Below are 24,567 nucleotides of genomic sequence, written 5' to 3'. Positions count from 1 at the left end.
ACACGTTTGCAGAATAACTTGTAAAAGAATGTATGGTAAATGGCCAATTTATTTTTCCTGAAGGGTTATCCTCTGACAAATTAAATGATTCCACTTAAGGGTCAGGCTTTGCTGAGGTTGGGAAGAACAGAGATTTTGACATTTTGTTCTGATAAATCTTCATAAGTGAGAGGAGTTTCAGTTATCCACTAAAGCAAAACACAGTTTGCTAGTATAATGATGCTAAAAAATTTCAGCACCATACTTTGACAACTATTTTGGGTACACGCTGGATATGCTATTTAAAACCAGTGTTAATAAGATTTAAAGTTCATATCAAGAGTAAATTGGATTTGAACTTGTAGGATTGGAAGTGCTATTAACTACTTATTTAATTTCCTTTTTGATTGAAGTATGGAAGATTCAGAAACTGCATAATTGGGAGTGAAATGCAAATTATAGATGTTAGCAGAAAATAATATTTTTTAAAATTGTTGTTTGACAATTAATTTTATGATCTTTTTAAAGCATGAGGAACACGATAAAACCTAGGCCATTATTAGTTTATTTGACTAACACAATAATCTAACCAATATTGGAGATGAAGGACTGAATTCTCATTTACACTGAGTTCCCTTTATGATGCTGTGGCTGTGTAAAAGGGCCTAAAGTGGGTGTAAATAATACAATTTGTGTAAATGAGAAACCACCCTAAAAATAAGAGCAGGAGATGGGAGAATAAATGTAACCTTTTGGAGATTTTCTGAGAAATGATTATATTTTGGTCTATTATACAATCTTGTAAACATTTGCCCATGTGAGTAGTCCTATAGAGAGCAGTACATTTATTCACATGCTTGTTTGCAGGATCAGGGTCTTACATTGTGAGTATGTTGTTGTCCTTTTCTTCATTGTTTAAAGTAGGTTTTCCTAGGATGCTATCCTGTAGCACTGTTTCTATTTAAATCTATTTAATCTTTGATGTGGAATGTGACTGATATCCTGTACAGTACAATCAATAAATGTTAAATGTAGCATTGGAGTAAATGAAGACTCACTGCAGGATGGGTCCACATACTTTGCTTTGAGCTCCCAAAATCTGTACAATATGGCCGAGAAAGAAGTTAAGTAGCCGGAGCAAAGTGACCAACTGCTGATATATACAGTACCCCAGAAAAGTGAATATAGTTGTAAACCGACGGGATAAAAATATATATCTATATCTATATACATTTCCAGATGGATCTCATCTCTTGCCAAGTAAATGATTTCTACAAAAATTATGCTGAACGAATTACTGCATCTAGGTGAGGAGAAAAATTCTCCCTCCTTTAAAATTTGATGCAGAAAATGTTGAGATAATGCAGGGATATGTCATGCCAGACGTACGACACATGCATTTTTAGCATTTTATGTAGTGGAGGTTGATATCATACAGAATGATCTAATATGAAGTGAAAAACAGTGGCCATTGTAAGTACTGAATACAGGAAGTTTTTTCTTTCTTTCTTCCAAAATGTAGTGGCGTTTTTGAGCTCATATCTGTCTGGAAGCATTTCAGCTTTCAACTGTTGTAGATTTTCTGAATAAGTAACTGCTGGTCTGTGTGACCCTTTACTATGTTTTTATCACTACTGTAGGCAAGGTGAAAAATCAGTCTGAATAATATAGAGAAACCTAAAATCAATACTGCATTTGTTAAAAGAGCAAACTAACTAGATTAAATGTGCCTCAGATAGTATCTTGCTTTTCACCCAGCCTTCCCGGGGTCAGGGTACTGTAACGTCTTTCCAGTTTTCCAAATAAGACTTTAGGAGAAAATGATAAAAGGAAATTTTTGTTTCTGATTTTTCAGAAGGCACTAAGCATGTGTGTATTTTTTACCTAGCTCCCAATGCTCTCTTGGGAAATCTTTTATTTTCTTTGCAGTCTTGTTAGAAAGGAGATAAGAACTGTGCTTCAGTAGAAATAATGCCACACTTCTTTGTTTCTTCTTGTATGCGCAGAGCCTTTACTGAGTACTCTGTTGCTTTCTGATAATCCTACTAGGTTTCAGGGCTGCACTAGAAAGCAGAATAGCCAAAATGACCGTGGAAGTGGTTTTAAAGGGCAGTGCTGATATGACAAGGCTAAGGTGTCACTTTTTTTTTCCCAAGTCTTTAGTGGAATTGAGCAGCTTGTTTTCTTTCTATATTTTTAGCCATTGTCCATGTATAATTTCATTATTCTACAGGATAGCAAAGAGAGAAACCTGCAAGGGTGGGATAGTTTAATGGATCTGCCGATGGACAGGAGATGTGGGCTTTTTTTTTTTGCCTCTGGACAGAAAGAGAAAAATTCTGGCCCCATTGTAGCCAGTGGAAGTTTTGTCATTGACTTCATTGGCGCCGAGATTTCACCTAAGGAATCCACTGAGAAATAAAACTAGTGTTCCACTAACTGTCTGTAGGCCAACTGGCTTGCTCGTGCAAAGAAGTTGTATTCTATCTCTGTTTATTTTTTTAGAATATTCCCCCCCTTACTATAAAGCAGATACATAGCTACTCTGGATACGTACTACAAGCATAATTATACAACTCTAGGCTAGGGAGGCATAGGTGTCTCGGAGTTATGAGCGCTCTATCCTTCCTATATTGCTATGTGGCAGGCTTGTCCTGGCTAGATCACAACTAGAAGGGAGGAGGGTCCTCGGGTTGTGCCAGTAGGGAGATGGCTGAGAACCACTTCTCTAGACTATAGTCATTTAGAGTTTGTGTGAATGGATTGGATTTACAGTACTATAGACTATATATATTTATCTCTAAATATATGTCCTTGCAGTGTAGGCAGGTACACTTTGGGAAAGTGGGATCATTTTTTGTACACTTTTGTTCAATAAAGAACAGCAAGGCATATGCATTTAAATCAGTGGATAGAAATGGCTGTTTAATCTTTTGGAATCTTAACTATACATGAAGCCAGTGTCCTATTGCTGTTCAATTCAGTGTATGATGGAGATTTCACAGTTGATTAGTGGTTTGCACCTTTATTCAGATTACTTTTTGTTATATTATGTCATAAGCTTGGAAGACAATTTGGCTTGTTCAGAAGTTAGAAATATATAGATGAATCATAATAATAATAATGAATAATTGTGTGTATATCTGAATATTTATGTATGGACACACAAACATTGCATCTGCCCTCACATGCATGTATCTATAAACGCACACATGATATTGATTGATATTAATATCTACACCTACAAATATATGTGTACGTATTTAAGACTCTCTCTCATATGGAGTAGTTAACTAAATATTTGCATTATGTGTGTGTGTGTTCTAACTGCACATATACAGCCCTGCATTGTCAGGGCAATGAGAGCTGCAAAAATCCCCTTTCAGTGTTTTGGTGACATTCCCTTTGTTATTTCACTATTGTGCTCTGCTTGATGTTCTAACACTTCCCATGTGCATTTCAGAAATACTCTGAGCAAGAAAAAATCCATTACATAACACATTAAGCATCACAGCTATGAAGCAATTTGATTATCAGTGTAGCTCCAAAGAGAAGCCTGTCTGTTATATTTTTTAAAGGAATTTTAGAGCACTGAAGAACCTCTGACGTGGCCACTACACAAAGCTCTCTACAAACATTAAAGAGAAATTAAGCCAAAATCCCATACTGCTCATACTGCAGAAAAATGATATTCTTGCAGAGAAAGATGTGATTCTCCAGAAAACCTGAACTGTAATACGTCTCCTGCATGAACGTATGTCCTACGACTCATAGAAAAACTGCATCTCTCAGCAGTTGCCAGTGTAAATATGTCCTTTCAGTAAAATTCCACAATTTGTAACAGCAACAGTATGAGTATATCAAACAGCATAAGCACAGACTTCATTCTGCATCTTTTCCACAATGGAAATTTATGGCATGTTTGTGGTAGTCTCTCTATTAGAGCTGAGGGAATAAATGATTTTTTGGGTTCGTTGGCGGAACTGAAAAAAACCAGTTTCAGGTTAAATGAATTTTTTCCCCCAGATTTTTTGTTTAGTTTAGGTTTTAGGCGTGGTTATTCCCTTGTTTGTTTTTCTTTAAATGAATCGAGCTCAATTCCTACGCAAACCATTATTCTGAAACAAAGGTGAAATGTTTTCTTTTGAAAGTGTCTAAACAAAACAACATTTTCAATTTCTTTTTTCTGAAACTCCTTGCCAAATTCAACTTGAATTCACAAATAGTCTGGTCTCTCTAAAACTACATTTTCCAGCTAATGAATGACTCATCTGAAAAAAATTGCCTCGCTCTACTCTCTATCGCTACTTGCTCATATGGCTCCCATAACGATAGTATCTGGTACCTATGTTCACCTTGTGCTGTTAATGTGATTAGAATGTCATTTAATTTCCTTAGAATATCAATATACCACGTAGAATGAATTTGGACAAAATGTAATGTGTGTTTAATAGGTACAATTGCTGACATGTTCTTTTATCTTGTACCTTTTTTAGGTGTAGACTGGCCTGAGACACTGATCTCTAGTTGACCCCTTAGCTTGAAATCGTAGACACTGCTCTGCCTAGCAACACTTACAGACAAAATAGCGGAAATTCAGGATGATGAATGTAGATTGCCATGCTGATTTGACAAGAGATTACTCTCAGTCTAACAATCAGTCCACATTGGCTTATTTCTCTGACAGGCTTTGCTTGAGCCACCCTGTTGTAAGGAAAGTCAGTGTGTCTCGGCCCACAAATTATCTTGCTTTTGCTAGCCAGATAAGGAGAGTGACACCTGCTTGTCTGTTTGATGCTGATGCCTTCTGATACCTGTTTCTTTGGTGCGGCTGAACCTGTGGTGATCCATTTGTCCAGAGCGTGGCTCGTTAGGAGGGGAGGGTACTTAATTTTTTTCAATCCACTGCACACTCTGGGAGCATTTTGGGTTAGGCTTGGTTCAATCTGCTTCCTCACTGGATTTCCTAGGTTCATATTTATTGTAATTATTAGCCTCTACCAACTGCCCGCTTACCATCTGTGAGTTGTGTTGAATGTATTTGCAATCACTCTTTCAAAAGTTTATTTAGTTTTCAGCTGCTGCTGGTGAGGTCATGAATTTTCTGAGGAGGAGAGATTTAAAAGGCACATTCCCCTGCTTAACAGGAATAGTGAGCCATGATCATTTCTTGAGAAATTTTCACATATGCATTATGTGAGATTTCTTATATTTCTTTTGGCTGTGGTGGCATTTGACACAAATGCTAATTAATTGTCACCTTGGTACATGCCACAACCTACACTAATATATCTGCAACCTTGTGACCTAGATGTCAGGGAAGTAACTGTTTTACAAATGTTGCATTCAGTGATATTAGTGAGAGAAACTTGTTTTTGAGGGGGGACCAGTTGTGAGGTACGGTTGTGGCTGTGTGAGGTAAAGAAAATAGTTCATTTGGCAGAAAGCCCATGTGTCCTATCCCTCTCCTCTACTCTGATTGATCCAAACTTTCTTTTCAAGGTGAGAATATAAATCAATACCAAGAAAAATGGCCGAGCAAGCAGCATGCATGTCAACGAGTCATCTCATGCCTCTGGCAAAAAGGCTAAGCTAGTTGGTAAAACACTAGCATCTTTGCTTTCAAAAAGGTCAGATTTACCATTGTAATGAGTTACCCCAGCATTAGGTGATTATGATCTTGCAATTTTCACAGCTGAAGGACAACTGCAGGTATTGCAAGCTATGCCTGAGGTAGGGTTATCATATATGGCTCTCTTGTCTCTTTACACAACCATATCTGATGGATAGACTTGTACTATTATGATTACAATGCCCTCAATAGCTAAGCTTAATCCACATGACCATAGTGAAGCTCAGTTGTTCACTGTTCTGTTGTGTATTCAGAACACATTTTCATCCCACATGCATCAGTGTGTGGTTTCAGAACATTTTTGGGGTGAATGTTGAACACCTCTTTAAGATGAACCTGGAAAATTGTCTTTATTGCTACACCAGCACCACCACCAGCTGCTGTTTTTTCTCATTGCTACATACTAAACACTTCACGACTGGCAAAATTAACCAGCCAAAAATAATGCCTGCAGAAATAGTTTGTGTGTAATTGCAAAGTACATCAGAATGATTAATTGAGTTACTGGTATTAGATTTTACTTTCAACATTATTGAATAGAGTTGAAAAGTTTGTAAAACAAATATAAGATATTCTATTTATCTTTTCATATTGATAAAACAGCAGGAATCAGGTGTGATTTGCCAATATAGTAGAAATCTACTAACTAGCACATCTTGCTGCACACAGAAACATGCCATCCTAGTTACTTTTTTGATTATCAGAGACTCATAAGAATACTTTGTCCAGACTTGTATTCACTTCTCTTTCATAACTGTTTGAAAGCAAAGCATTAAAATATGTAAATTACTGTATTAAGGACAAAGAGATCCCTTTTTTAGAAGCCACAAGAGAGTAAGAAGCTGTCTGAAATGAATCAGTAGCTATACAGCGGATGGATTATGTTTGCAAGCTCCATTTCAGACTTATTTCCTACTATGGGTAGGTTTATAGACAACACTAGGAGTCTCCATTAAACTGACTAAGTTTGCCACTTATCCATTGTTTAAAGTCATTGATGTGAATCTCTTCCCAGGCATTTGTTTCAGTTAAAATTGTATGCTAGTTGAAATTGCCTGTTTCTATCATCTTGAAGTGCATCATATTAAATGTGGACTATTTAGTATTTGTGTGTGCTGTTAATAGGCTGGTTTGGTTGCATATTAACTGACAGTAACATTTTTCACCCTTAGTACTTAACTTTACTCTGGGTCAATCCTAAGTAATAAAACCCTTAGTGTCTCTGTACAATCTCAAAGTCACTAAAATAGAACTCCATTAATATTCTCCCACAAAATCCTCATTATACTGTTACTCACTGGACATTTTCCACATACTGCACAGGCAAATTAGGCATGCAATACCATTTAACAATAGCATGGATGTTCCTTTGGTAAATTCCCACAGCACAAGAAGCTGAATATTTACCCCAGAGTGTCTGACCACAGGGAATTTCATCAGGTTCTCCATAAATTAATGAAGGAGGGGAGTTTTGTGCTCTCTCTTTGTCCTCAGAGTAAATCATGCTAATCATTTTCCAGGAAATAACAGAAGATAGAGTGGAGACCCCAACATATATCCTCAACGACCATCCCTTTCACCTCACCACTACTCAACATCCTCCTTCCCTAAAAAGATCTGCTTCTCTTTTATATAATCTCTTTCAAATGATTCAGAGTAATTCTTTTATCATCTCTCCTCAGGAGAATTAGGACAATGGTAGTTGGAACAGCTTGCATAGCACAGAATTTGTTTCAGAAACCATTTAGCTGGTCACTGTTGTAATTCCCAGAAAGAAAGAAGATAAAATGTCCTGAAACAGATACCAGAGCATGTATGTTTGAAGATCTTTGAAGCTTTCACAGGCTGTCACCAAGGGTAATAGATATATGCAAAGATGTATAAAGGATGTAGTTCATTCATAAGGAGAGCTGGTTGGGAATTTTTTGATAACACTTTTTTCCATTCGAAGAAGATGATTTATCAAAACTGAAACTTTTCACTGAAATGTTTTAATTTCAATGAAACTTCAGTTGGGAAGGCTTCTCAGATGCAGGATGGAATTGAGAACGAGTGCCCAGAAAAGCCAATAGCCCATCTGGGCTGTTGGAAGACCTAGGTTCAGGTCCCTGTTCCCAAGGGAAAGGCAGGGAAGATCCTTGAAGCTGGGTCCCCCACATCCCAGGCCAATCTACTGATCTATGGGTGTAGTCTGCTGTGACATCGGAGTAGTTTGACCTCTATATTTGGGGAGACAGCTCCAGTCAGGCCAACAGGGCTGTGCGTGGGGGAGGGGACACACCTACCCAAGGCTTGCAAACTACGCCTGTGGCTGTGGGTTTTCTCCTCCTCCTCCTTTTTAATGAAAATTATTGAAAAGTCTCATTTTTGTTCCACATAGGAATGAAAACAAATGGTGGAACCTCAAATTTTTTTTACACAGCTGAATTCTTCTTTTCCACCCAGCCCTAGTCATAACTGGTTTTTTTTAAAAGTAGGGAGCCTGTAAGGGCAAAACCGATGAAAGATCCTTTTGATTCTCTTCTTATTTAAATTAGCAATTGAAAGTGTATTTTTATGACATGCACCTTTTTTGATAACACACTTTTGGAAATCAAGAGAATGAACATATCAGCGTATATACCAATATTCGCTAAAGACAGACAGCTAGCCAGTCTCAAATAGTATGAAAAGAAACCAGTGGCTGTGAAGACTGAGCAAGTATGTATAGCAGCTTCTGAGTCTTTTATTAATGTTAATATTCTGGGATAATAGAAGAAGAAACTTACAGGGAAGTGTGAATAGGCTTAGGCCTGCTCTACATTTAAAAGTTTGACATAGCTACAGCTCCACACCCCTGAGTGCTGCTACGTGGACATAATCTAATCCCCAGTGTAGATGCAAGTGGGTTGATAGAAGAATGCTTCCATCAAAACTGGCTGCCATCACTTGCGGAGGTGGAGTTCCTACAGTGATGGAAAACCCCCTTCTCTCGCTGTAGTCAGCATCCGCACCACAGGAGCTATGTCACTGTAGCATCCATGGCATAGTTATGGCTGAAGTCCTTTCCCGGTCTGGCACAAAACAAATGCACAGGGTGAGTGCCCACGCTCACCCCACTTTCTGGAATTCTTTTATAAGCAGTGTGAAATAACAACAGGAGAACAAAGCTCAGCCTAGCCTAGAGTTTTTTCTGTCTCAGACCCTAGTTCCTTCTACCATCTTAAATCCAATGTAGGATTAATGAGCCACACCTATCTCAGTGAGTCAGCAGAAATTCATCAGCGTATTTATACAGCGTGCCAGCACTTTTAACCTAGTGGGTGCAACGTAAGCCCCTGCCAACTGTGATAGGAATATTGCTATATGGAAAGGAAAAGATTTTAAAATGGCTACTGCTAACAGAATGTGAGTGAAAAGAAAAGGAGTACTTGTGGCACCTTAGAGACTAACCAATTTATTTGAGCATGAGCTTTCGTGAGCCACAGCTCACTTCATGATGAAGTGAGCTGTGGCTCACGAAAGCTCATGCTCAAATAAATTGGTTAGTCTCTAAGGTGCCACAAGTACTCCTTTTCTTTTTGCGAATACAGACTAACACGGCTGTTCCTCTGAAACCTGTCAGAATGTGAGTGGTAATTCGCAGTCCCAGCAGAATGGTGAAGGTCGGATCAAAATTTCCATTTCACCTAAGATGGCTCTCAATGTTTTTACATTGCTGCACAGTATTATTTCCAAGATGCCGCCATTTTAGCCACTGGAGAATCTGGGGAAAACAGTTCCATATTAGCGGCTGTGTGTGGAAATAAACTTTTTTTCTTGTAAATTAAATTTAAACTTCACAAGAGAAATACTACCCCTCCCCCAAATAATTCAAATAATGTGCTGTGTGGATACGGAGTTTGCTTGTACCTTATGGCTAATGCTCCCTTGGCTTTTTGTGCCTTTGTCCTTTTCAGTATTCTGGAGGAACACTCACCGCAGTAATATGGGCCAATGTTGATCTTATTACTTTATCTGTTTTATCTTTTGTGAAATTGAGCTGTTAGTCAGAATTGTTTAAGCTGCTGCTCCAGCAATTGGTTAACCATGACGCTCCTCAAACTCATTTCTTTCAAGTAATTTGATTCCCACGTGCTCACTGAGATTGCTTTTTTGCAGAAAGGAAACGGTATGTCTGTGGGAGGGAGGGTGGGAGTGAGCAGACAAGGACTGTTGTGGCTGAGAAATGCAGATTTAAGATAAAAACAAAACAAAAGCATGTTTTAAAAGATCACATTGCATTTCATCTCCCTTCACCTAAGTCTATAAAGCAAAATGTTTTCATGTTCACTGAATTCAAGCACATGTAGGGCCTTTTGTGCTGAGAGAGTACAAAATATCAAGTGAAATTCCATCCTTCTCTCGTTGTTCATCAGTTATGCCTAAAGCCAACGTGATTATCTTTTTCAGTAATATCGCCAGGAAAAAATGTGTAAAATAATTAGGTTTATTTTATTTTTTTGGTAACAGTGGTCCTAAAAGTCTCCTATAGATTTTAAGATAGTTCTTGAAATCATGAATAGAGGTTAGGGTTTTTATTTTGTTCCCCAAGCTGTTTCTTTCACATCCTGGCTATTTAGTAGTGGTAACTGAGCACCAATTTTGTAGATCAACTTCTATTTAAGATTAGTTAGTATGGAAGCATTTTTCTGCATTTTTCTAAATAATGTACAATTTACTCAGAGATTTATAATTCCATAAAATTGAGAATATTTTATCGCAGCTTTGGGCAAGAACCCTGCAGTGGGGAGGAAAATCAAGTCTTAAAGGTAAATCTTGCTAGAAGGAAACTTGTTCTGTAAATAAATATTCCATGTATAAGCAATGGTAAAATTTACATGTCTGAAATATGCTTGGCATTACTACCCAACCATTGTGTGCCCAAGCAGACATGTCAAATACAAGGCAGGGAAATGCTAGCCTGGTTTGTTAGGAAGGGTTTTATTAATTTGCATGTAATAGATGTCTGTTACCCAACTGAAATGAAATTCATACAAAGAGTCGGATTCTTCCCTGGGGTGCATTTGCACACATTTGTTTGACGTCAATGTTACCAGTGTTCAAAGAGAGTAGAATTTGACCCTCTGATACTGTTAAGAAGAGCCTGCTTTGAGTTCTGTTAATTGAAAATAGAACTGATCATTGGTTTGTGGTATGAGGAAATTGTATTGATAACTTAGAGTCATAGACTCATAGAAATGTAGGGCTCAAAGGGACCTCGAGAAGTCAAGTCCAGCCGACTGCACTGAGGGAGGCCCAAGTAAATTTAATAACGTCCTTGTTAAATGTTTCAAGGACATGCAACCCTAGGGGATCATACCAGCAAATTGCAGAGGACCCCATTGATCGACTCCCATTGATTTCAATAAGGGTAGAAGGTCTTTGGCACCTCTCTGGTTTTGGGCCCTAAAAGGAAAGGCTTATGCTTTAATAGGAAACATACAATGTTTGCATATATTGAATGTTAATATTAATCAAGTGCTATTAATGTCTGTTTGTGTTTTAACCTATTAAACTAATAGACAGTAGACGTGTGATTTGTCAGTTCAAAACTGTGCACTTGATGAGAGTAAAATCCTTCTTTTGGGGAAATGATGTTATGGAGACACGACTCAAAGTGAATGGACACTTGATTTGAAGCATGTAAATAATTTTTCCTGTTTGGCTAACATTAAGGCACAGAAACTAAAATAATTCCGAAGGGGTGAGTTTCCTTAAATGTCATGGTCACTGCTCTGGCAATTTAATGAGATCCTAACGTGAGTCTAAATGTACCCTTAGTACCGATGAGAATTAGGCCCATTAAGCTGCAAGGCAATGGACAATCAAGGCCATCGAGGGTTTTCTTTTTTCACTTTCAGGAAGTGGGGAACTGGTTCCACCTATGGGGTGTGTGAATAAAGTGTAAAATACTATACATGTACACTGATGTATACCAAACTGTGATAAAGGTGTTTCTGTCTAGCACTTCTGACATCTCAGTCACATTCAACCCACAATTTCATTTGTTTTCCTCCTTATGAGGCTCTCAGAGTTGGACTCATGGTTTTACAGGCAACTAGATTTTTAAAAAAGTAGATTTTTGAAAACTCTTAAGATATTTCTAAAATAGTTTTTCTATATGTTATGAAGCATAAACATAATACATGTTTGTGTGATATAAAGGTTTTATTTCCAGTTCTGTGGTATGACCTGTACTCTACCACTCTTGAATAACAGAGTTTTGCCACATAGAGTTGATCAAAATATGGGTAAAAAAACTTGCCATGTTTTTTTTTTAATTTAACACTTCAAAATTCCAAAAAAAATTGACTATGTATATGCCTGGAATAAAAAAGGGATGGTATTTTCATTAAAAAACTGCAAATCATCCTTCTTTAAACTCAAAATGTTGATAAAGAACTTTATCGAAAAATTTAAATTTGGAAAACTTTTACCAACTATAATCCCCAGCTCCTGCTGATAAAAGTCATTGTCGCACCTGACATTATCAGATCTTTTATATTTTTCGTATGTTTTTATACACACACAACTTACCTCTTTCTTCTTTTTATTTCCACTCTTTGTTCAGGTTTTCCAAATGAGCCTGCTGCTGTTATTGCCCTTACCACTATTAAGGAATGGTTGAACAAGAATCACAATGAGGTATGTAATGAAAGAAAACTTTCCTGATCAGATTTCAGGATTACTTAGTTTGACCCAAAATTGTGAAAGAGCATATCAATAAGTATGCAATTGATCCTTTGAAATTAGGACTATGTAAAATACAACAAAGCAGGTGCGTAACATCAGTGGTAGTTTGGACTGTATATACCAGGAGTATTATCATATTTAATAAGCTATATGGAGGCTAAAGGGAAATATATTCTATTTGAAACAGTACCGTGCATTTCCTGTGCATTGTACTGTGCATTGTGACGCTCCTACGCAAAGTAAAGCATCCTCTGCGTAAAGTTGTCCCTGAGAGACAAAGTTTTCATATAATAATGAAGGGAATCCTGTAAAGGGAATGTATATAATGGGCTTCAATGGAACTGCTACCAGGGACAGTAGTTTTTTAGGAGCTGGTTTATACCAAAGAGCTTTATGATGAAAATAATCTCTGAGTTTATTAATTTTTAGGTTCCTTTCACTTTATTATACTATTACTTTTCATTGGAAACTGTCTACTTACTTAAAATTTCACACTTATGTCAAACATTAACAGATCTGAACTACTTCCACAACTACACTGTCATGATGGTTATTTTTTTTTATGAAACAAAATGCTTTCCATACCTCCTGTTCTGTTTCTCTTTTCTTCCTTTTTTGTCTTCTTAACTCTGATGGAATATGTTAAGTGGCACTGAACTGGAGAAATGAGCAGAAAAAAAGTGACTGAATGAATAAAATAATCATGATGTCTTAAATTTAAGACGTGCCTGTTTCCATATTTTGACAGCCAGCAGATTTCCAACTGTCTAGTGTTGTTTAATACTTTTCTCACAAAATGTTTAATTTTGCATAGCTCAGGTTAGAATGGTTTCCTAAATAATCATCTATGTGATATTTCAGCTGGAAATGTATATTTGGGGTTCTGTTTACCAAGATCGTTCAGGGATATTAAGTGATAAATTGAGCAAGTTATTTTCAGCAACTTTAGAGTTGAATGCAAAAATTGTATGCTGAGGTTTTTTTTTAAATGGATGACCAAAGTTATGCTCTGAAGTCCATATTAAAGTCCCTAAAAAACTGGCCTGACTCTCCAAAGTTCCACGGGTCTTCAAGACTCCAGCAGTGAAGTCAATAGGAGTTCTCGATGCTCAGCCCTTTTGAAAATCTGGCCATTTTTTTAGGTGTCTAAACTTTGCCTTAGGAGTCTAACTTTATACTTGTATTTTTGAAAGTCTGGGCTACTTGTATCTGGTTTATTAAATCCTAAAACAGATGTAATGGTAGAAACTGAAAATATTCCAGTCAGCCCTATGCATTTTCAGTGTTTTGCCTGATCCTATTTCAGTTTTGTGCTTTTTTACCGCAAATCTAAAAAACCAAACAAACAACCTTTCATTTTCCAGAACTAAATCTGTGTGTCTCACAACTCGTGTGTACTATCTGCTTCAATTCCCTTCCTAATCATTTTTATTTTAATGGTGCTTCAGGGAGCCTGACTTCTTTTGGCAAAGTAGACTGCAAATTAGAGTAAAACAGATGGGCAAGGGTTCTTTAGACAAAAGCCATTTTCTCATCTTGCTCTATGGCTTGGGCTATTGTTTTTAAGACACAAAGAATATCTATTTCCCTGGATGTTATCTGTACCCTCCCTTATGTCTGTCCCTTGCCTGACCTATATTTGAACCTTTCCTGTGTCCTGTTGGCTTCTTCTCTGTCTCCTACTTCCTACTCCTCTGTGGCTCAGTGTGCTGCCCCAGCCCTTTTCTAGCTCCCTCAATTAACTTGATATAATGTCCTCCCCAGGCTCTTAGAAACCCCTGCCTTTGCCTTGAATGGAGGCCTTGTTATGAGTTCAGAAGTCATGGATCGCATTGGGAGTGCTTATCTTTCTATGTGTTTTACTTGAGTTGTAAACACTTAAGGGAAAGGAATGTGACTCAATCTGTTTGTCAAGTGGCATGTAGTTTGCAGACTGCATATATTGGTGTAAATAATCATTAACATTGGGAATAGGCACTTGCTATCTCCTTTTCTTGCCTTCTCTAAACCAGTTCCTTCTAATTCTGAGCCTTCCAGCCTGCAGATCCCCCACCCCTTTACTTGCAGGACTGTAGCTTCCCATATTTTTGTGTACCACCTAGTGAAATGGAACCCACATCCTGACTGGGGCCATTGGGTGCCGCCACAGTACAAATGTTTTAAAAAAAAATCATGTGTTTACATCATCACTGCTTCTAAGGATGGACTGGAGGTCCAGTTGTGTCACTGTGTCTGTCTTGGGTCCCCTGTACAGCACCTCCCTATTACATTATTGTGTTCCTTGGTGCTTAGGAGCACATCAAATCTGTCTTCAGTGTGACGCATTTTAAAGCATGATGAATGCTAGATTATTGTGTAACAGTGAATGCAACGCTTCAGAAGTAATCACTTGGGCCATTTGTTAATTTCTGGAGGAAAGGAGGGGTGCTTCATTCGGCTGAAGATCTGATTTGTGTGTGAAACCATACCAGTAGCAGAAACCCCACTGCGGGCCATCAGTGAGTAATCACTGAACAGGTCTAACTAGTGTTTTAGAAAATAATTTTTTTTCATATAAGTTGTATGGTTTTCCATAATCATTCTTTGCATAAAAGTGAGAAGAAAACCTTTGACATTTGGGAACCAGTTTGTAGAGTCATAAATTCCAAGGCCAGAAGGGACCACTGTGATCATCTAGTCTGTCTTTTTGGATAGCATAGGCCATAGACTTTCCCCCAAATAATTCCCTGCATAATATCTGTTAGAAGAACATCCAATATTGATTTAAAAATTGCCATTGATGGAGAATCCGCCATGCCCCTTGGTAAGATGTTTCAATGGTTAATTACTCTTAATGTTAAAAAATTATGCCTTGTTTCCTGTCTCAATTTGTCTCGCTTCAGTATCCACCCAGGGAAATATTATGCCTTTCTGTGCTAGACTGAAGAGCCCATTTTTAAATATTTGTTCCCCATGTCAGTTCTTTCAGACTATAATTGTTTACTTTCACTTTGTTGAGCTAAATAGATTGAGCTCTTTGAGCCTATCACTATAAGGCATGCTTCCTAACCCTTTAATCAATCCCATGGTTTTTCTTTGAACCCTCTCCAATTTTTCAAAATTTTCAACCAGAAACAGTATTCCAATAGTGGTCAAACCAGTGCCAAATGCAGAGGTAAAATAATCATTACTACTACTTGAAATTGCCCTGTTTCCTCTTCCAAGGCTCTCATTTGCCCTTTTTGACACTGGAGCTCATGTTAAGCTAACTATCCACCAGCAACCCCAAATATTTTTCAGAGTCACTGCTTTCCAGGATACAGCCCCCATCCTGTAATTATGGCCTATATTCTTTTTTCATAGATGTTACATTTGCATTTAGCTATATCAAAATATATACTGTTTGTTTGTGCAAAGTTTGGCAAGCGATCCAGGTTCCTCTGTGTCAGTGTCCTGTCCTTTACATTATTTACCACTCCCTCAATTTTTGTGTCTTCTGCAAACTTTATTAATGATAATTTTATATTTTCTTCCAGGTCATTGATAAAAATGTTAAATAGCATAGGGCCAAGAACTGAGCCCTCTGGGAGCACACTGGAAATACAAACATTCGATCATGACTTCCCGTTTAAGATTAAATTTTGACACCTATCAGTTCATCTGCTTTTAATCCATTTAACGTGTGCCATATTAATTTTACATCATTCTAATTTTTTAATCAAAATGTTGTGCGTACCAAGTAAAATGCTTTACAGTCGTCGAACTACATTACATCAACAATATTACCTTTGTCAACCAAACTTGTTGTTTCAACAAAAAAGGCATCAAGTTAGTTTGATAGGATCTATTTTCTATAAACCCAAGTCGCTTGGCATTAATTATATTACCCTCCTTTAATTCTGTATTGATCAAGTCCTCTTCCTCAAGTCAGCTGCTCCATTATCTTGCCAGGATCAATGTCAGACTGTCAGGCCTATAATTACATGGGTCATCCCATTTACCCTTTTAAATATTGGCACTTTGTTCCAGTCTTCTGGAACTTCACCAGTGTTCCAAGATTTATTGAAAATCAATATCTATGGTCCAGCGAGCTCCTCTGATAGCTATTTTAAAACTCTTGGATGCTAATTATGTGGACTGGCTGATTTTAAAAAGGTGTGTCTTTAGTACCTGCTGTTCAATATCCTCCAGAGAAACTAGTGGAATGGAAAGACTGTCTCATCATCATCATATGAAGAGAGTGCATTATCTGGTTTCCTTTCCCACACACCAAGAGTTCTCTTGTACTCCAGACATAGTCAGCCAGTGGAAATTGGCAAAGCTCAGTTGACTTCAGTTTACACCAGCTGAGGATGTGGCCTACTGTATTTAGTCAACCCTTACCCTCTTCTTTGGGTATGGTTTTGTTGGTAATTTAAACAATAACAAACTTCAGCCTAAGCTTTCTCCCTAAGCTTGGCTGTTCTTAGGGCTTCCTTGCAGAGAGTTCTCCACTGTAGAGACCAGATCTCTTTAACTAGTGCCACTCCTAACTCCACACCAGAAGCACACCTGCCACAATGAGTCTGCATAAATTAGTCAGTATCTCCTTCCAGCAGGGTGGATAAAGAGAGAAGAACCTTGACACCCTGTTACAGCTGGCCTGACACCTTTCAGATTGTTTGGCTGTTTCTTTGCTCTCACTAATCAATGCCAGCTCTCTTGTTTCACTATCGTTGGGGAGCAGGAGGAGGGGACCACAGTCTATTTTGCACTTAATCAAGTGTACATGTGTCTATTCCTGACTTGTCATCCTCTGAAAGTCAAATTCCTTTTCTCTTCTCTCCAAGATGTCCAGCAGTGGTTACCCCAATTGAACAATATTCAGTTCCAGTTACCTTAAATAAAATCTCGGGTACTTTGGGGCCTGGAGTACAAAATGCAGAGTACATCGCAAAATAAAAGTTATAGGAGGATATAAAAACAGAGTGATAGTCTACTCACTATGACAGAAGCAAGGCGCTAAACTTAGTAATACAGCACAGTACAGAAAACTGTTGTATCCCTGAAAAACTGTCATGTTCCTGAAAGGGGAGGCAACCATCCCCACTGACCTCTCTCTACCATCATGTAGTCTTTTCCCCCTTTTGATGCAATAATGAAGATTTTAACTGTGTCAGTTTGATTCAGAATTTAGTAAATGTATTCCTGTTCAACCTGGAGTCATTGAAAATATTTCCTTGCTGGCGCATCTCCTTGTATTTCACAGTAGATCCTTATCAGTTTTTCTGTGGCAGTGTTTACTGGAAAACTGATTTGCATTTAATAAAAGGTTTTCTCACCCAAGTCCATTGTTGTGCCCAACCCTCAGGTGTTTGCATAAAAACTTATTAGCATGTTTAACTTCAGTGTCTCTTGGATGAATGTCTCATCATCATGCAAATTGAGCTAGCCACTTTCTGAGGTTAATTGTTACAAAAAAAAACCTTACAGAGACAGCCTGATTGACTGAACACTAAATATAAAATTCAGAACAGCAGAAGTAATTTACACCTGGCAGGCAGGGCACCCACCATCACTGTATTGCAGTCTAAAACTTAACTACATTGTGCTCACCAGGGAAAACAATACAATAAGCAACAATTTATATTTAGTTGTACTTTACACACAGCTCTACTCTCGTCTTGAAATGTAACTCTAAGTCAAACTAATTTCTAGCCATGTTTTACACCTATATCTGCTGACTTGCAGCCAGAGGGCAAATCTAGTTTAGCAGTTAGTAAATAGTACTATATTGTAAGGATAGAAATCCCTTATAGCAAACTCAGAAGAATAGTAGTAATCAGCAGTACTGGGTTAATTTTCTGCAGACCACGTAGGCTCTCGCTTTAGCAAACTACGTTTTCATATTTCATAAACCTCTAAAGGTTTAACAGAATTCTTCAGAGCACAGAATAGAATTGGGTTCCATCCTGTAGGAAATTATTCTCTAGAAATTCATTTAAGAAATGCACATTAAGCCCCTTAAACAGTTCAGAATGCGTCTTTCTGTGCTAATTTGACAAGGTCAGAGACATTGCCCCTTACATATCACAAAGGAACTGTGGGACTTTTAGCTCCTGATGCCAGTAGTTTGTTTCTTTTTTGTCTTGGCAGAGATCTTTGAACATATGCAATGTTAAAAAATGTTTGTCACTTTTATTTCAGAATCACATTATGTATCACAAAAGGAGAAAAAAACCAAAACTCCCAATGTGGGTGATGCCTTATGTCACTGACATGAAAAGCCTCAGGATCTTTTCACTGCTCAAAAAAGGACTTACATTCAATAGTAGAGGTTTTTTCTTTTACTTGCCCAAAACGTTACAACTTCTAGTATGCACCCAAATAGGAAAATAAAAATCTGCAATGTGTATCTGCCACCCATTCCATCAGAAGAACAACTGATGTGGATGAATAATGCATTCATAGAAAATAAGTCAATATGTTCCTGATTCTTTGCTGGATTACTACTTCAATAGATTTTTGTAGCCTTCAGTGGGTAAGATTTGGCTCCATATGTTTTAGCTAGCAGGTGAACAATTTTTTAGTGGGGGTGGAACATGGGGTGTGGGATTTGCAGCATAACAGGATGGATGAAATCCTGGACTCGTTCAACTCAATGAAAGTTTTGTCTTTGACTATGGTGGGGCCAGGATTTCATCCAGGCCAAAGTTATCAAGATAAAGCATGATAAATTATTTTTTTTTTTTACTGTTAGCAGCTAGACTTTGTATTCCATGTTGTTGGAAAAATGTGACTCCTCCTATGAAATTGTGGTATAGTAAAATATGGACTGTCCATGTAATGGAAAAGCTTTCACACCACGTGCCTACAGAAGAGAAGTGCCAAAAAGAGGAGAGGTATTTAGAAATTAGGTCACTTTTTTTAGTGTGCTTAGAAGAGGAGGTCTTCCCAGCCAGCAAGCCAGAATCTTTAGCCAGATTCTTTGTATATCAACTTTATCCTGACTCAGTAACGTTTGATGTAGAATGCTAACGTTCAAATCAGTGGCCAACTTTGAAAAGCCTCTGTTTGTGCGTACACCTACACATATGTCGTGCTCTATCAGTCACAGTGACGTCCTTCACCACTAACACAGCTGAAATAAAGCTGCCTTTCCTGCATGACAGCCATATTCTTGGTCCTTGGCTGGACCCTGCCTTACCCGCAGGGAGAACTGATGGCACTTAAGTTTGCCTGCTTGTTGAAGTGGTGGTGGCTGCAGATATACATGAGTTATGAGTTTCAGCAGGCATCAGGTGGCAGCCAGCATGCAACAGCTGTCTTGGCGCTGACAGCTCTAGGTTCAAGACCTCAGACATCACAATGTCCTGCTTTGATCCCCAAAACTTCCTGTCCTGGTTGAACTCCCAGATCCATTTCAATATACTGCTCCAGTGCATTCTCCCCTCCACATTTTTTTATTCCCACTCCTCTTCTCCCACTTGCCCTGTGGCCTTTTTGGATTTTTCTGTTGTCCTCCAGCTCTGTTTGTGCCCTCAAAGTCCATAATTTCCCTGCTGCCCTGGGTTCTCAGCTCTGTTTTTTCCTCCTTCTGTCTCCATATGCAGGAACTGGCCCATTGTTGCAGCAGCAATCAGACTCTGCAGGTCAGACCAGCTCCTAGCAGAGCTTGCCCTAAAAATTCAGTGTTTATCCAACTGCCTGTGGAAGAGGCAAGTGGCTTCCTAGGAGGTATGAGGCAGAGGAGGGAAGAACAGCTCTCCTCTCTTCATGCCGCTCACTATTTAAAGGGGCAGCTCTCTGGTCAGCAAATCAGTTGGAGGTGCCCCTGCCTTCAGAGACAATGAAGGCAGCTAAGCAACCCAGTTCAAACTATTCTTGTGCTATGGTTGGCTGATCCTTCTGTTCTCTTTAGTGATTTCAGCAATATAGCCTTGGCTCCTCACTCTCCAAAGACAGCTGGTTGAAGCGGTAGCTTGGGACGACGGATCTCATATTTATCTTTACATACTGAGTGCAGATGGACATGAGAATTTTGCTTGGGACTTACACATACAGTGAGGCGTTTTCCCTTTCAGCTTATCAGATTTATTTTCCTAGCCATAGTAGTCACATTTATATAGTCCACTCCCTTTAAATACCCAAAGGACTGGAGTAGCTACCTAGTAGCATTTCATTTATGAAAGAAAAGCTTTTAAGCATTAAACTAATTCAAGCAACTCCCCCCTAATATGGTAATATTTTTGTTTGCTTGGTTGGTGCGTATTTCTGTAGTTTTAAAGCTATCAGCTGAACTCTTTTGTTTGTAGATATGTAAAAATATATATATTTCTGCCTAAGCTGAGATCTTTTGTGCCCAGTTTTGAGCCTGAAGTTATATACAATTACTATGAAATAAACCTCTGAATATATGGATTTATAATGAAAACACTGACAACTCCAAAAGTATAGCAAATGAATTCAGATGGCTATTTTGGTAGTTTTTGTATGTCAGGATCATCAATTAACAATTTTTTTTTAAAAGAGACACGCTATTCTCCTGGGTAGGTTAAAAAATGATCTTTCTATTTCTGCATTCTAATTATGTGTTAATCATATGCTCATCTGATTGAAATGAAAATCAGCCATCATACCACTGTCATCTAGCTAACGTTGAGGGGGGGGGGAAAAAGGGGTTTTCAACTTGTATAAAATTAAAACAATTTACTCACTCTGTGTAGTTCCTCTCAGCCTGGTCTCAAAGATTCAGTGCAGTCCCCAAACCAAAAATACTATCATCCTGACAGACAAGTCATATTCTGAAATAAGTAAAGCCATCCTGGGAATAAAACTTCCGTATGTTATCTTCAGGCTGTTGTTCAGGTGAGAGGCTGATAAAGCAGAGCTGACAAAGCCTGCATTCATTAAGAATGCTAGTTTATTAAACTAAGAAAGCTTTTGTTACTTCTTCTATATATACTTTGATAGAGCCATTAAAAGAAAAAGGATGGAAGACATCCTCTTAGGAGGATAGATTAGAGCTCAGACTTGCTGAGCTTGTCCCACATTACCTAACCTCATTCCTGGCATAGAATGTACTTAAGTGAAAATCAGTGCTTAATTTGTACCAGAGCGAAGCCTCAGCACCTCTAGGTTTGGCTGTTCATAGCCCCGGCACCTATGGGCTTGCCATGTCAGTTATGAAAGTAAAAAAATAGCTTGCGCCCCAGCCCCTCTTTCATTACAAGTAAAGTACTGGTGAAAATGCTGTATATTAATCATTCTGACCCAAGTAAAACATTGTAGGAGGAGAAAAAAATGGTTTCCTGTATTTTTAAAGAAAATTCCGAGGTAAAATTTGTTGGTGCCATGGGAAAACCTATTCTCCTAGGTCTTGCGTATGTAGAAAACCAGTCAATTCCTCTTTGTAAAGTGCTGTGTACAGTCAACGTACTTGTCACATTCTGGGGTGCAGCCAAATCTCTCAACGGTCCAAGAGAGGGCTAGAGATTTTGGAACACTTGTTTTTTTGGGAAATTCGGGCCTGGGAATGTGTTGCAGTCATCTTGCCAGGTGTAAGCAGAGTGTGGCTGGGAGGTAAGAAGCAAATTGCTGGATTCAGAATAGTTGAATCAGAGGTGCTTAACACCCAGACACGCAGTTCAAGCTTGTATGCTGGCGGGGAGCATCCAGACAAGAGAACCACAGCCACAGAGTCTTTTGAAGCACTAAGAGTTACAGGGCAGGCTGTTACACAACCCCTCACTGGTCTAGGCTGCACCCCAGAATGTGACAAGTACGTTGACTGTACACAGCACTTTACAAAGAGGAATTGACTGGTTTTCTACATACGCAAGACCTAAGAGAATAGGTTTTCCCATGGCACCAACAAATTTTGTTTACTCCTTTAAAGAGAGAAAAGCACATCACAGCTTATTATCCTAACTGGATAAACACACCCTTTCTGCAAACAAAGGCCTGAGTTGGTTTATAGTAAAAATAAAACAAATAGGACAGAGGTTGACTGATGCCAAATAAAAGTAGAGATACAAGCAAATAAAAGTAAAAGCAAACATCTAAAACTTAATCCAGCAAAGTACATGCTTTGTTCAAGATGGTTTCCCTCATCAGTCATTCTTCTTTCCAGCCATAGTCGATTCTCATTCAGTCAGTCCCTTTCACAGAAACACAAGGGACTGACTTCCCTTGTCTTCCTAGGTGAAAATATGGTTTCCTAAACAGATATCTCACTTATATTCAGTTACTGGAGACTTCAAACTCTCCTTGGCTGAAGGCCCCATCTTTTTCAGCTTGCAAGAGCTCTGGCACCTTGTGTCCTGTCTGGTGATGAATGCCAAAGATGGCTTCTGTCCTCGCTTCTCTTGCAAAGTGCAATGATCTTGTTTCAAGAAGTAGGATGGCCTCCTGCTGTTCTTCCCTTCCTGTGGTCTTCCTATCCCCTGTTGATTTCTATATAAAGGGCGCTTCCATTATGTTTGCTCGCATCATGCTTAATTTCTTTGAAGACCAGTAGTTAAGTGAGTTCCCTCCTGTCTGGGTAAAACCTGTTTCTCTCTTTGTTTGGTCAGACTGTTACATATACATACTGATATTATACTTAAGTCCTAGTGTTAATACATACAATTCACAATGATATTAATCACCAGTGTATCAGAAGCTTTCATATAAAAACCTCACTTGATACTTCTATAATATAGTAATATTGTATACAATGAGTTGATTCCTTTGCTTATCATAGAAGTTCAGATCCTCTGTTTTTATAGCCCAGATAAAGTTTCTCTTTACTGCTAGAGTGTAGACCCCAAGCTGTCTTCTCCCCTGCTTGTTAGCTTGATAGCTTTTTTTTAACCTAATAATTAAATAGACCTTCACTGCTTCTTCTGCCTGATGACTGGGCTAGTCAGAGAACACCTATACATTCCTTTGTCTGGGGAAGACCTGTTTTCCAACTCCCTGATAATGCCTTGTATAACACGTTTTAGTCATAATTCCAGCATATATCAATGAATCTTAATATACACCACATATGTACATCATGAAAAAATATTAACGATCAGTGAGTTATTAGTTTTCCAATGATACATTATATTCCCCTTTTGGATACAGGTTATGACAATAGTGATTGGGGGGGGATGCTAGTCAGGCCAGCTGAAACTCGTTACCTGAAATCAGTGAGCCTCTTGCACTAGGATGCTGTTAGGGCATTACATAACATTCATTACATAAATAATTACTTCTGTAACTCTGCTATTGCTAATCAGTGCCACAAACATAAGGCAGTTGTCTCGCTTGGGCTCTTATGTTTACGCTAGCTATCTACCTAATAATAGAAATTTACCAAGGTATATTTTATTCTTACAATTGAAAGGCATTATAACAGGAAATTGTAGTCTTAAATAATTACATCATATAACCAACCTTATAAAATTATTGTTTGAGGGCTTTTGGAGTATTTTTTATGGTTTTTTCTATTGAGTTTTATAGTCTGAGGTGCCCAGATATTGTGATAGTGTGTGCCAAAACATTTTCAAGTAAAAAGACTTTAAGCTGTTGTACTTTGTGATTATGTAAGCAGCAGTGTATAACAGGTTGTCTGACAATTTGGACTGGAACGGTTGCAATAACATAGTTACTTACAAGATTGATTTCTGGTATTTCTTCCAGTTGGGCCAAAAATGTGAAGAGAAAGTCCTTTTTTATTCCAGTATTTATGTTTCTAGTCTTTGTCCAAAGCTGGAATTTTAAAGGTTCATGAAATACAAGCTGACTTCTCAGAAAGGTTCATCTGAGTTCTATCAAGGTTCAGATTGTAGGTTTTCTGTTATCTGAGCTGCTTTGCCCTGTTTCTACTTACAATAAAATGTGCAACAAAATAGAATTAACTGAAAAATAATTTGGACACAGGGAGATATGATTGTTTTAGTGAGATGCATGCCTAAAATACAGCATTCTCTCCTGCGCACCTCATCATGAGAAAGTTAACAAATTGATAGCAGTTCAGAGAACAAAATGGTTAGAGGCTGAAGGATTAAACTTTAAGGCTCTACCATATTGCTATTGAAGTGGCAAAACTCTCATTGACTTCAGTGATTCAGAATTAACGTTTAAATGAATTAAATATTTTTGGGGTAGATGACAGCTAAGTAGGAGGACAAGATGAATGTCTAAAAGTGTATGATTGCTCACACTATGTATTTACATCAATTAATCTACAAAGGTGGCAGAAATGGGATAAAATTAAGAAAGGAAAAAAGAGTGTGATATCTGGAAAATCTTCC

At 38.1% G+C, this 24,567-nt stretch overlaps 1 protein-coding gene across 5 annotated transcripts in view; it reads left to right on the top strand.

Moving 5' to 3' along the window:
* MACROD2 (mono-ADP ribosylhydrolase 2) overlaps positions 1-24,567 on the top strand; it is a 1,333,204-nt gene that overhangs the window by 955,938 nt on the left and 352,699 nt on the right. For all 5 annotated transcript variants that reach the window (XM_048842624.2, XM_048842625.2, XM_048842623.2 and 2 more), the window contains one exon: positions 12,204-12,277. In XM_048842624.2, coding sequence (XP_048698581.2) covers positions 12,204-12,277 — 74 coding nt within the window. The remainder of the gene's footprint in view (positions 1-12,203; positions 12,278-24,567) is intronic.

Source organism: Caretta caretta, chromosome 3 (genome assembly GCF_965140235.1).
Source record: "Caretta caretta isolate rCarCar2 chromosome 3, rCarCar1.hap1, whole genome shotgun sequence".
In the NCBI taxonomy this organism is placed as follows: Eukaryota; Metazoa; Chordata; order Testudines; family Cheloniidae; genus Caretta; species Caretta caretta.
The sequence above is the reverse complement of the archived record's forward strand: the minus strand, read 5'-3'. Positions and strand labels throughout refer to the sequence as shown.